The sequence below is a fragment of the Stegostoma tigrinum genome, chromosome 4 (genome assembly GCF_030684315.1).
Source record: "Stegostoma tigrinum isolate sSteTig4 chromosome 4, sSteTig4.hap1, whole genome shotgun sequence".
NCBI classification, from domain to species: domain Eukaryota; kingdom Metazoa; phylum Chordata; class Chondrichthyes; order Orectolobiformes; family Stegostomatidae; genus Stegostoma; species Stegostoma tigrinum.
Window position 1 is genome coordinate 126,011,241 of NC_081357.1, and position 13,923 is coordinate 126,025,163.

Below are 13,923 nucleotides of genomic sequence, written 5' to 3' on the forward strand. Positions count from 1 at the left end.
ACATCAACAGCTTTTCCCCTATCGATCATTTTCAATTTTTTTTTACAATACTTTCCCCACCACTGATGTCTACCCAACTAGTCTGTAAGTACCTGGCCTATCCCTGCTGCCCTCTTGGAACAAAGGAACCACATTAGCCAGCCTCCAGTCATCTAGCACTTCACCTGTAGCCAGTGAAAAATTAAATACCTTCACCAGGGCCCCCGCAATCACGTCCCACAGCAGCCTCAGATACACCTCAACAGGCCCAGGGGAATTATACATCTGTATGCCCACCAGAACATCTAATATTCCTCCTTATTATTCGTATTATGTTCTAGAACATCACCACTCCAACTGAAATCTCTGCTACAATGTCTTTCTCTTGCTGAATACAGTTGAGAAATATTCATTTAAGACCTCACTCATATGCTGTTGGTCCATGCATAGATTGCCCCTTTGGTTTTTAATAGGCCTGAATCTTTCCCTGGAATCTTCTTGTTCTTAATATACTTATAAAATGCCTTGGGGGTTTCCTTAATCTTATTTACAAAAAATACTTCTTTGCCCTCCTAATTTCTTTGTAAAGTACCCCCTACACTCTCTCTACGTCTGAAGGACCTCCCCTATATTTTATGCTCTGTCCTGAACATATGCTTCCTTCTTTTTCTTTATCAAGCTCTTGCTATCCTGTGTCATCCACCGTTCTCTGGGCTTGCTACTCTTGCCCTTCACTCTTAAAGAAATGTGCTGGCCCTGAATTGCCAATAGCACCTTTGAAAAACTCCTACTTTCCAAATGTAGATTTACCAGATCCTTGTTCTTATCCACTCCCATGGTGACTTTGAAGCTTAGTGCTACAGTCAGTGTCCCCAAAATCCTACACTTCAACCACTTGGCTGTCTTCAATCACTAAGATTACATCTAATGTTGCCTCATCTCTGGTAGGACTATCTATGTACTGGCATAAAATTCTGTCCAGGGAGGATTTTAAAAATTTCACCCTTTATAATCATTTCACACTAAAGTAATCTTAGTTAATGTTAGCAAAGTTGTAATCTTCTATCACGATAATGCTATTCCTCTCATGTCTCTGTGATTTGCCTACGTATCTGCTCCTCTATCTCTCTCTGACTTACTGTTGAGAGGTCTGTCATGCAATCCCAACAAAGTGATTACGACTTTTTTACTTCTAAACTCTACCCAGATGGCCTCATGAGACAGGAGTTATTAGAGTATCAAATAATGATTTAGTTAAATGTCTTTTTACATATCTGTATAATTGTTGAATTGACAATGTATGCTTATGTAGAAAGATAGGTATCTGTTTGGGTTTTCTTTTTTGAAAAAGGGGGATATTGTGTTACAGATATGTTTAAGGGACACGGTCATGATGTCATTACTATCATGTCATGTGACCTAATTATGTAACCATCTCATACTCCATTTTACTGTGCTCTGTCCTCTTGCAGCATGACATGCTACAGTACATCCAAATCGTTTAGCTCGAACCCAGACATACAAGTATCTGTGATTGCAATATATACATGTCTTTATCAGGTGCTGTAATGAAAATTTGAGCTATTCAGTACTGTATGATGCACATTTCATCCTTAAATCATAGGAGATAATGTGTATCATAGCATGATAGTTGCAGATCATCAGTCTATCACATCCTATCAAATCAGTTCCTGTGGCATTTATGACAGGTAAGGGCTTATCAGTACATTAGTGTTCTGAAAGTTGCCCCATTCGTAAAGCATCACCAAATCATTTCTTATGATACAGCTAATTGCACAAATATTTTGTCCTTTTGACTTTTGTGCATGAATTGTGTACCAAAATTGATTTGCTGCAACACAGTGGTGTGCTGTGGTCACAGAATTCATGATTAGTGCTTCTTCTACTCAACAACTTCTATAGTCACTATATGAGTATCAAATGCTGATTTATGGAGTTTGAACTGCTGGTAGAATAAAACTTTAGCTATGTCATAGTTGAGCATGATTTCCTAACTTGACCAGAGTGTTAGTTTCTCATTGTTTTGATTGGTTTTCAATTCTGACACAATAGCAATGTCTTGATGGAATTTGAAATTCTTTCAGAGATGCTATCTAATATTGAATACGAGTTTAAAATGTCGCAATAGAAATGTTGAAGTGTTCCTTTTTTTTCTTGTAGATGGCTTTATTCTGAACAATTTTGATGTGGAGCTTACAACGACTTATCACACACTTCCTTCAACAGCTTCAAGTGATTCACCTTCATCAAGTCAAGTTGCCTTGACAAGCAAAATGACCACAGAAGCAGATGCAAATATTTTACCAGAGCATCATGACTTGCCAGTGGATGATACAACCACTGAAGCCACAGTGACAAGTAGTAAATCTACCACTTTTATTCCACAAGACACTGATACTCACCTTGTTCCTAAAAACAACACTAAATATTTTCTGGCACGTGGAGTCGGACCCAAAAATGACAATGCTGAAGTGAGCAGTGCCAAGCCTACTGTTCACACCGTGCTCCCAGAAAATGCAGTTTCTCCTCTCAATGACAAATCCTTAGCTGACTCAAAGATGGTTGCAACAAGTGAAATGATGATGGTGGTGGATGAAAATGCTGATCAAATTGGAAAGGTGAGTTGAAAAATAAGATGCAAGTGTAATTTTTTTTATCTGTGAACTTAGTTCTCAGGTCAAACAATATATGCAAGTCCAGCTTTGTTAAAGCAGTTGATTAATAGATTAATAAATAAAATGACCATTCATGTATTAATCTTCACAGAATGAAATTTCAAAACCAATGATACTATTAAAATTAAACCATAGGCACTTTATAGGCTTTCCTTAAATTGTTTGAAACTTTGTTGGAATTTTTAACATGAAATCATTAAAAGTGTAAATCTACTAAGTTTCAACTGTACTTTTGAGGCTATTGGTGCATCAAACAGTGTGATATCAAAGGATCGTAACTGGTTTTTACCCTAACAAGATAAAATGTGAAGTGGTTTTAATTTTCCCTTCTGCACAAGCTGCTAACCAGACTGTTATGAGATCTCACAGATCCATAGAGATTTACAGCATCAAAACAGGCCCTTCAGCCCAACTTGTCCATGTTGCCCAGTTTTCACAAATAAATTAGTCCCTTTTGCCTGCATTTGGTCCATATCCCTCTTTACCATCCCATCCATGTACTTGTCCAAATGTCTCTTCCATGACAGAGTATTCACCTCCACCACCACCTCTAGCTGCCTGTATCAGACACTCACCACCCTCTGTGTGAAAACAATTGCCCCTCTGGTCCCTTTTGCATTTCTCCTCTCTTACCTTAAACCTATGCCCTTTGGTTTTAGGTTCCCCTACCATCTCTGGGGTATTGGCTAATCATATGATGTGAGCACCTTTCAACAGTTGGTTGAGGGTATCAGGATTAGATTAGATTCTGCCCACAGGTATATTCTCTGGCATGTGTCGATTAGGAGCACAAACACTGCTTTTACTTCCCCAATCAACTGAAGCCTCTTACTGCCCCCCTGCTGAAATCATATCTTACATCTTCCAGGCTGCACACCTCTATATCACAATGTATATGTACCCACTAAGTAATCTTGTTCAATTAGATTTGCAGAGTGTCAGGGGTAGGTGTGGCACACTGGTAAAATGTTGAATTGGAAATCCTTAGGCACAGGATAATGCTTTGTCAACTCAGCTTCAAATCCCTCCACATAAATTAATTGATAAATTGGGAATGTAAACATTGTTTCAAAAATGATGACTGTGGCAACTGTCAGATAAAACAAAACCTAGTATACTAATGTCCATTAAGGAAAGAAATCTGCTGTCCTTACTTGTAACCAATGTGGTTGATTTTTACCCTTACTCTGAAACAACCCGAAATCACTCAATTCAAATGCAGTTAGGATGGGCAACAAATATTGACTTTATCAATGATGCTCACACCCTAAGAAAAAAATAAAAAAGAATGTACACTTTAAAAAGAAAGGTAGTTTTACTGCTTTCGGTGTTGACAATGATTCACGCACAAATTGGGCCCATTTTAGCAAAGTTACTCCAAAGTATCAACCCTCCATCATTTGCAATTAAACAAATACAAAATCTGCTGTGAATAAGTGCAGTGAGAGACTGGAAATGTAATTTTTTAAAAAATGCTTACACATTTTAGTATGATACCTTGCCAAAGTTTGATGCAACTGAAAAATTAATGATTAATCATAGTTTTAATCCAGCATGTAATTTTAAAGTAACGAATAATGCTTTTGTATTAAAATAAAGTTATTTTCTAATAAAAAGCAAAGCACTGTAGATGCAGGAGATCTGAAATAAAATAAAAAGTGATGGAGAATTTCAGCAAGTCTGACAACAACTTTGGAGAGAGAAACCAAATTAACGTTTTTACTCTGGAATGACTTCTTCATTCCTCATGCGGTCTGGAAAATTATGGGTTTTTATGTTGCTGATCCTCACCATCTGTTGTACTCGCTCCATCTTCCATTTGTCAACAGAATAAATTCCATTATTTTCCCCGAAAAAGATTCAGATCGGACTCGAAATGTTAGTTCTGTTTTCTCTCCTGACTGATGTTGCCAGACCTGCACTTCCATTCTTATTAAATTTGGTTTCTAGTTAGATTGGAACACAGCTCATGATTCCTGAGTAAATAAAGTAAGAAGCATTTTAAAATGTATTATTTAGTGTCTTTGTGCTCAAAAGATCCTGTTTAAGTTTAAAAATTTCCTCAAACATGCATGAACAGGCAGTTACTGGAAATTCCCAATGGTGATGTATTCGTCCTCACTAGCTGCTGGTTTTATGGGAAGTGTTTGCTTCTATTGTGATGTTTGTTGAACTAACTCAAAAGAACACAGATGCTGCATTTTGCACCAGTTACATAGATCTCAACTGAATTGTGCCGTAAATGAAAACAAGTATACTGAAACTCAAGGCCATTAGCTTTACAATTTTGGCATGAAGAGATACTTTCTTTATTGTTGCAGAGGTATTGGAAATTCACACTCATGCACTGAAAATGTCACTATCTATATTCAAAAATTGCAGCTCAGATCAGAAAGATAGCTTTCACTTTCAGTAAACGTTAATACCTACTATAAATACTAAAATACCCTTGTGAAATATTCTATTTTGAAGTATATGTGTGCTATTTGCAATAACTTGAATTTAATAAAACTTTGATCATTCCTCAAATTTTTGACGGATTTCTTTAGGAAGTGGCGGTCGAGACAGTTGTCGAAAAGGAAAAGAACAGTACAGACATCGAGAGTGATTTGTACTTCCCAGATTTAGTAGAAAGTAGAACTTCTCTGAATCAAAACCGTGTTCCAGATTCAAAAACATCAGTTGAGCCACCGCAGGAGAGATATTCTCATGAAGCCAGTGCATCTGGGAGTTTCCTGGAAAGAAGGGAATTATTGGCAGGTACATACATTAATTTTTTTTGTATAACTATGGTTTGTCATGCAATACACATGTACTGAAACTGCTGCAAATACATCAGCATATGTAAAGAGAAAAGATGTTTTTGCATTTTCAGATGTAACAATCAGACCAAATCTGCCAATTACTCTGCATGACAAACATCAACCTTTTCTCTTCATGTGCTGACAAATTTCTGTTTTTGTTATTTAATCACAAATTTAGCAATATTTTTAGTGTGCTAATTGAATGTCTAGCATTTCTGTACAAAACAAATCTTAATTTAGCAAACATTTCCGCCAAAGAGTACAGTTTATGAACATAGTGTTGGAACGAAATTACGCAGCCCCCTTCCAAAGGAATGATAGTACTGAAAGTGTGTCACTGGGTGGAATTCACTGGAGCAGGGGGTGAAGTGGGAGGCACTGTTCCGGAAGGATGAAGCTAGGAAGTATGGGCTGCCTTATGTCGGTGGCAGTTAGGCAGTGAGATGGTGAGAGTGACAGGAAGATAACCATTTAAATAAGCAATTGTTGTCTTATTGGTGCATACATTTGACAGAATTTGCTGATTCCTTGAGAATTAAATGTTTGGTGCGCTGTCAGATTCCCAATACCTCAAAGGTGTTGGCATTCTGATGAGACTTCCCATGCAAAGAGGGAAGTCAGCTATTGTGGAACTGTCTTCCAGTGGGGTTGAAATGTTTCCAAAAGGGGAAGGTAGACCATCTCTGAAATGATGCACAGTTCAAATGATCAGTGGCACCTTAAAAGAACTGGGGGGCAGCCAGTGGTGCTGGTAATCTCTCAGAGAATCAGGAAGGATTAGGAAGGATGGATTAGGAAGGCCTGGGACACATTGGGTAACATCTCCTGCAAAGGCAGCAAGCAGTAAAGGGGCTGATTAAATGATTCCTGGGACTCATTGATTCATTCAGTTCTCCTGGATAGCAAAGTTGAGAAGGAGAGACATAGAGGGAGATTGGGCTAGCTACTGGAGGCAGCAATGCTGGAGAAGCAGTAGACATTAGGGGTGGTCATTAAATTATGATTTATCCTCCATGAATGTGTGAATGAAAAGGATGCTAAGGGAAGTGGCAGCAGGAGTGAGTCCCAGGAAGGGCACATTGCATTTCCAGAGCTTTCAAGACTTGGATGAACTAGTCCCGGGTATCTGAGCACCAGTGTCTACAAAGGCTATGCTGTGATGGAAGTAGTCACCTATCTCTACTCAAAGCTTCAAGTGATCTGCAACCCTCAGGAATCAGTAGGCAAACAGTGCCAGTGGCCACAAACACCACCGTTGTGTTAAAATTCCACACACCACCTTTTCCTAGGGATCTATCGGGCACATAAGACCGTAAGAAATAGGAACTTCCACAGTAGGGCTTTTGGTCCTTCAAGCAAACATCATGGCTGTTCTGAAATGTTTCCTGTCCACATTCCTGCCTATTCCCTTAGCCCCTGATTCCCCGCCTGATCAAGAACCTATCTGTCTCAGCCTTAAATATACACATGGTCTCTGCCCCCACAGTTCTCTGTGGTCAGGAGTTCCAAACACTCACAACTCTTTTAGAGAATAAATTCCTCCTCATCTCAGCCTTAAACTTGCCCTTTTATTCTGATATTATGCCCTCTGGTCCTAGACTCTCTCATGAGGGGGAACATCCTCTCAGCCATCTTCTATGTTTCAATGGAATCACCTGTCATTCTTCTAAATTTCCATGAGTAGAGTCCCAACCTGTTTAGCCTTTACTCATAAGACAATTCCTTCACAAGAGTGATCATCCTAGGGAACCTTTTCTGAAATTCCTCCAATGAAATGATATCCTTCCCTAAATAAGTGACCAAACTGCTCGCAGTACTCCAGATGTGGCCTCACCAGAACCTTGTACAGTTACGGTAAGGTTTCCCTACTCACACACTCCAACCCCCTTGAAATAAGGGCCAACATTCCATTAGCCTTCCCGGCTACCTACTGCATCTGTGTAATAACCAAAAGAACTGTGGATGCTGTAAATCAGGAACAAAAACAAAGTTGCTGGAAAAGCTCAGCAGGCCTGGCAGCATTTGTGGAGGAGAAAACAGAGTTAACATTTTAGCACCGGTCACCCTTCCTCTGACCTTGTTTTTATACTGCATCTGTGTGCTGGCTTTCTGTATTTTGTGCATAAGTTACAAGGCCCTTTGTGATGTGGCTTTCTGTAGTTTCTCTCTATTTAAATAACATGTTCTCCCTTCCAAACTGAACAACGTCATTTTTTCCGACATTATATTCCATTTGTCAATGCTTTGTGAAGGATATCTCTGGTAGCTGCATTGAGGAGGTCACCAGTGAGTTGTTTAAGAGAGTTGGAGATCACCGGATTTCTTGGCGTTGTAGCCATTACACGATTTCTATATGTGCAGGGTACAACCAGTTTCACCCAGGTAACAATTAAAATTCCCTTGGACCAGCCAGCATTCTTTATAAACACGTGGTGCTCACCAGCTTGTGACCAATACCCAGTTGTGAACACTTATGCACCGACATGAATGTGTCTGCACTGGTGAATGGTGCAGTGGATTACATGACATTAATTCCTCTGAAAAATTGTCACCCTCCTCCCTAGATGTTTCCCAGTTGAGGAGTAGCTAATTTCTCTCCAGTATGGAAGCCTGTTTGGGAGAACATAACCAATGAGATCTTACCCCTTCCCATTCGCGCCTGATGTGTGCTATTTCTCAGACCACTGGTGAACATCAAGCCTGGCACCTGTTGTTTGCACTGCATTCTGATCTTACCATCCACCCTCTGTAACCTGACCACCTTGCTGTCCGGCAAGTTGAGAGACTCCTCTGCTGTGGGTTCAGGAGCGCTCCTTCCACCTTTGTGTTGTGGGCAGAAGGGAAAGGGAATCTCCACACAATGACCAACTGAATATTTCATCCTTACATCCAGTTTTGTGAGACTTGGAGGTGGCCGGCACCAAAAGAGGCAGACGCCTGTCATTCACATGCAGCCAATCCTTGTGAAGCATCTAATATTGCCGGACAAAACTCCTACCTCACGGATCACTGTGCATCTCATTGTTTGCATGCAATTCACAGTGTGTGTTAAGCATTTATTTGTACTGGTTATAGTCAATACACAATAGACAATAGGTGCAGGAGTAGGCCATTTGGCCCTTCGATCCAGCACCACCATTTATTGCGATCATGGCTGATCATCCACAATCAGTATCCTGTTCCTGCCTTATCCCCATAACCCTTGATTCCACTATCTTTAAGAGCCCTATCCATCTCTTTCTTGAAAGTATCCAGAGACTTGGCCTTCACTGCCTTCTGGGGCAGAGCATTCCATTTATCCATCACTCTCTGGGTGAAGAAGTTTTTCCTCAACTCTGTTCTAAATGGCCTAGCCCTTATTTTTAAACTGTGTCCTCTGGTTCTGGACTCACCCATCAGCGGGAACATGCTCCCTGCCTCCAGAGTGTCCAATCCCTTAATAATCTTATACACCTCAATCAGATCCCCTCTCATCCTCCTAAACTCAAGAGTATACAAGCCCAGTCGCTCCAATCTTTCAACATATGATAGTCCCGCCATTCCAGGAATTGACCTCGTGAACCTACGCTGCACTCCCTCAATAGCAAGAATGTCCTTCCTCAAATTTGGGGACCAAAACTGCACACAATACTCCAGGTGCGGTCTCACCAGGGCCCTGTACAGCTGCAGAAGGACCTCTTTGCTCCTATACTCAATTCCTCTTGTGATGAAGGCCAGCATGCCACTGGCTTTCTTCACTACCTGCTGTACCTGCATGCTTGCTTTCATTGACTGATGTACAAGAACACCTAGATCTCGTTGTGCTTCCCCTTTACCTAACTTGACTCCGTTGAGATAGCAATCTGCCTTCCTGTTCTTGCCACCAAAGTGTATAACCGCACATTTATCCACATTAAACTGCACCTGCCATGCATCCGTCCACTCACCTAGCCTGTCCAAGACACTCTGTATTCTCATAACATCCTCCTCACATTTCACCCTGCCACCCAGTTTAGTGTCATCAAATTTGCTAATATTACTTTTAATGCTTTCGTCTATATCATTAATGTATATTGTAAACAGCTGCGGTCCCAACACCAAACCTTGTGGTACCCCACTGGTCACTGCCTGCCATTCTGAAAGAGACCCGTTTATCACTACTCTTTGCTTCCTGTCAGCCAGCCAATTCTCAATCCAACTCAGTATTTTGCCTCCAACACCATGTGCCCTAATTTTGCTCACTAAAATAGTTATAGCTGGTTATAGCTATGCAGAGGAGGTAATTCACCTTTTTGTAACATGGCACCTATGCATGTTATGAATCCCAAGACTGTTGACCTCTGCTGTTATCTCTGTCCAGGCTTCCTAAGTCAGACTGAAGATTCTCTTCTTTTCACCATGGGGGATCAGTACCTCCTTCTCGCTTTGTGCAGCTTTTAAATAAAATCAAGGTGCTAAAACACATGGAAACATTTGAAGGGAAGGAAATAATTTGGCATACAGTCCCTTTTTATTTGTTATTTCAGATGGACTCTCCATTTGCACTAAAATGAACAGCCCTGTTGGCAGAAGCTTTCAAGCCCTTAATCCCAATTCCCACACTAAATTGTTTGTGTGCGAATTGGTTTTCTGTCTGCCTGGTTTCTTCCTGATGAAATAGATTCCAAGGCCCAGTGGAACAAGAAACTTTGGGGATTGTGATTGTCTAGTAGTAGATCTGTTGGATATTTTGTATGTAGTGAAATATGTATATTGTGGTTGAAACATGATCTCGTAGTGTTTCCTTTGCGGGGAACTGATTGTGTCTTTATTAGTTTGGAGGGGCTGTGGAACTTGCAAACTACTTTCTTCCCGATAGAAGCCTCTCAGGTGTGAATATTTTTTTTAACATCTGATTTTGTTTTGTTCTATATTCTAGCAACGGTTGCTTCAGGATTTGTGGGACTTGTACTTGCTGTCCTACTCGTGGCAGTGCTCGTGTATCGAATGAAGAAAAAAGATGAAGGAAGTTATACACTGGATGAATCCAAGCAGCTACCTAATGGAGGCTACCAGAAACCACAAAAGCAAGAGGAGTTCTATGCATAAATGCTTTTTTCAAAAAAGTCATCTATCAATCTTTTATGCAAAATGAACACTTTTTTTTTCTCTTGCCTGGGTTAGAAAGTGAATCTGAAAAAAGAAATGCCAGTCTGACCCCTATTGCCATGCCATGATGATTGTATTTTTGACAGTTCTGATATCGACAGAGAGAGCATGTTTGTCTTGCAATGAGATGTCTTGCCATTTGGCTTCATGGGTGAGGAGACTTGGTTAAATTTTCACTGCAATTTTTAAGTTGTAGAGTATAACTGACTTCTGGAACAGTGGTGTAAAATAGCCTGGCTTTTCTTAAAAAAAACTAGAAAAAGAAACCCAACTGGGAATGCACAAAACCATATTGTAAAGCCACAAACTGCCTAAATTTGTAAATTTCGCTATTGTAGTAAAAGTATCAACCAAATGGGTGGGATAAAAGATGATAAAAGATCATTGTACTATTGTGATTTCAAGATGTACAGAAGTTAACCATAAGTCCCTAATAAGATAGGTTTACAGTAGAGATTTCCAATGATCTTGGTCACGCATTGTTCTTAGTTGTGTGTTGTAGTTTATTGAAAAAAGATGCATTTAACTTTTTAAATAGATTAATTAAGTTCAAGCATTCCTTCAGCTTAATTTGAATTGAAGGACTAATTAGTGAAATGTTGTCCATTCTAAATACAGTAAACTTTGCATTATCTGGCCCTCCACCATTCCATTCTCCATAATTTCTGACAGCTTCATGTTTTAAAAAGTCAATCAATGTTCAGGTAATGCATTCTTAAGGAACGACTAGTAATATTACAACTACAGTAATTATAAACCTAAAGAAATTGTTCTTAGTCTTTACATTAAAATTATGAATTTTTTGGAGTTAGTTTTGGTTATTGACCATATGGAGTAACTGATGGTTAGACTGATTTCTTTGTAATAGCTGGTCTGAATGTCATGCTGTCAGTTCAGGTATTACCACTGTGAGGCACTGCTGTGCCACTAGCCACCAAGCCCCCAACCCCCACTGCCAACAGCCACCCTTCTTCCCCACCCTTCCCTCAATCCTTCATTGACAACTTAGCACCTTGCCCTCTGCCTGAATTAACGTGACTCCCCGTTAGCCAACATTTTCTATTAAATGGCACCAACCATTCCCCAGGGGTGCCAGGTAACGATTATTTTACTGTAGTTTAATTGATCAAAGTGGGAGGGCAGTACTAGTTGAATGCTGTTTTGTGAGTTAATTATATTGTCGGTCCTGGAACTTTCACCTAATTCCTGCAGTTGATACTGCAGCCAGTCATTGGAGTATCTGGCCTATTCTTTCAAAGAGCTGGCCCTCTGAGTTTATTTAAAACTAACTGGGGGGGTGGGATATCTATGGTCCCACACTGGGGGTTGGAGGCCGAAACAAATATAAAATGTGATTTTGCTGCTCTCTACTTGGCTGCCCTGACCTGGCTCCTAGTTTTCAGGTGGCAATGAAGTTGAGAAGCAACTCTCCTGCACTTGGACCTGATGAATGGCCAGTAAGTGGCTCACCTCATCCTTGCTGCTATACCACCTGCAGCAGAGGAGGTCCATGCCAAGTGGATAGCCTGGCAGTTATTGCAGGGTAAGACCGGGGCAACTCCTTTCGGGTCCCCAGTATCAATTGGATGCACAACCCTGAAGATCATTGCCCTAAATCAATCCCAAACGTCTTGAAATCCTCACCCCACCCTCTCACTGTCACCTCCCTCCCCCACCTTAACTGGGTTCTGCCAGTCAAACCCTGCCGATAACGTGGATGTACTTGAAGTCTCATCCATTAGCTCCTCTTCCTCAGGGACTGCCTGTAGTTCCAAAAATGGCCATTATCTGGAGCTGGCACTGTTGGGATTGTTTGGGCAATTGGATTGGGCTGTCAGCCTTCTTGGGATAGGACATGCTCCCCAGGTTGATGTGACGTCTCACCTTTAGCCAGTTACCATGCTGCTTTGGGGCAGCCAGTATCACTGGGGATACAAGTTCCACCACATTTCAGGTGATTGACAGGAGGTCCCACCATCTGAACCAACCTGCCCTCAGTACAGTTCAGTGTTCCTCCACCCCAATTTTCTTTTTGCACAGATGAGTATTTTTGTTCTTCTTGATCTTCAGTTGTGTTGATCATCTAATTTAAATGATTGAAATTGAAATTTTTCAGGCATACTTCTGTTTTCTCACTGCATGCATACCACAAGTTCTCCATCTAATCTATCCAAAATGTTTAGGTTGAGACACTATAAGGTCGACATATGAAATAGAGTCACCAGCTGAAGTTCAAATGAAATGTCTCGCAACTTTTGTAGAAATGCGTTGTGTGAAAAACTGAGCTGAGATTAGATCCAGCAGTCAATGATATGGTTCTTTATCAGCTGCTGCACAGTTCCTAACTTCTGCATTTCTGATTTATATTTCTGACAATTTAACAACTTACAGCTGTTATAAATTTATGAACAAATGGGTGTATAAAGGAGACAACTGTATCTGCCTCTCATTGTTTTTGAATCACTGCCATTTTCAAGAGTTGGGTAAAAAGAATTCTGTAAAGTTGAACTGTAATCACAATTTCATGTCTCAGCAGTTGAAGATCTGCATTTTTGAAAGTTAACAAAGAATAAACCAAATATAATTATTTTTGTATGATAGAACTTGTCATTAATCTTTGTTTAGGACCATTTATGACTAGCAAAATGGCTAGATGTCAAAAGATTTGGTTAAATGGTGTTTGTGACTTTGTGACTCTTATCATGACTGTTGAAATTTGTTCTGACCTATTGTTCATGCTTTCTATTTATTAACTGTGTTATTTCAGTACGTATCAAACAATAAAAAAACACAGACACAATTCATTGTCTATAATTTGTGAAGGCAATGGAGTCCATTTGACAGAAACCCTAAAATTAAGATATTTGAAAGCTCATTTAGGGTTAAGTACATAGATTGCAGGGTTTTGAGCTGTAAGCCCCCAAAAAAGGTGAAAAATAAGCTATCAAACTAAAATGTGTAAGTTTATACTACTTAGCCAGATTTATTATACTGGTTAAATGCATAGAGGTAAGACACAGCAAGATGCCTAACCAAATACAGAACAATTTCACATGAAGTATATGCCTGTAAAACTTGTTTCCTGCAATCTGAGATAAAGCAGGGCTTTAGAAGAAGCAATCAGACCCATACTTTCTTGGAGACTTTCACATTAAGATGCAGTATGTGCAGAAATACAAACCAATAAAACGCTCAGAGCAAAATCACAGTCATCAAACACGTGATATACATTGTGAACCGTTTTTCCTGTCATTGCCCATCTCTTAATCAAGCTTCAGAGATTGTAAGACGAAGTCTTAACATCCATGACACAAGTT

At 40.0% G+C, this 13,923-nt stretch overlaps 1 protein-coding gene across 1 annotated transcript in view; it reads left to right on the top strand.

The window, feature by feature from the left end:
* LOC125452939 (syndecan-1-like) overlaps nt 1-13,306 on the top strand; it is a 57,941-nt gene extending 44,635 nt beyond the window's left edge. Inside the window, exons 3-5 of the mRNA XM_048531938.2 lie at nt 2,161-2,618; nt 5,225-5,435; nt 10,377-13,306. Of these exons, the coding sequence (XP_048387895.1) occupies nt 2,161-2,618; nt 5,225-5,435; nt 10,377-10,546 (839 nt within the window). The 3' untranslated portion in view covers nt 10,547-13,306. The remainder of the gene's footprint in view (nt 1-2,160; nt 2,619-5,224; nt 5,436-10,376) is intronic.
* Nucleotides 13,307-13,923: the final 617 nt, after the last annotated feature.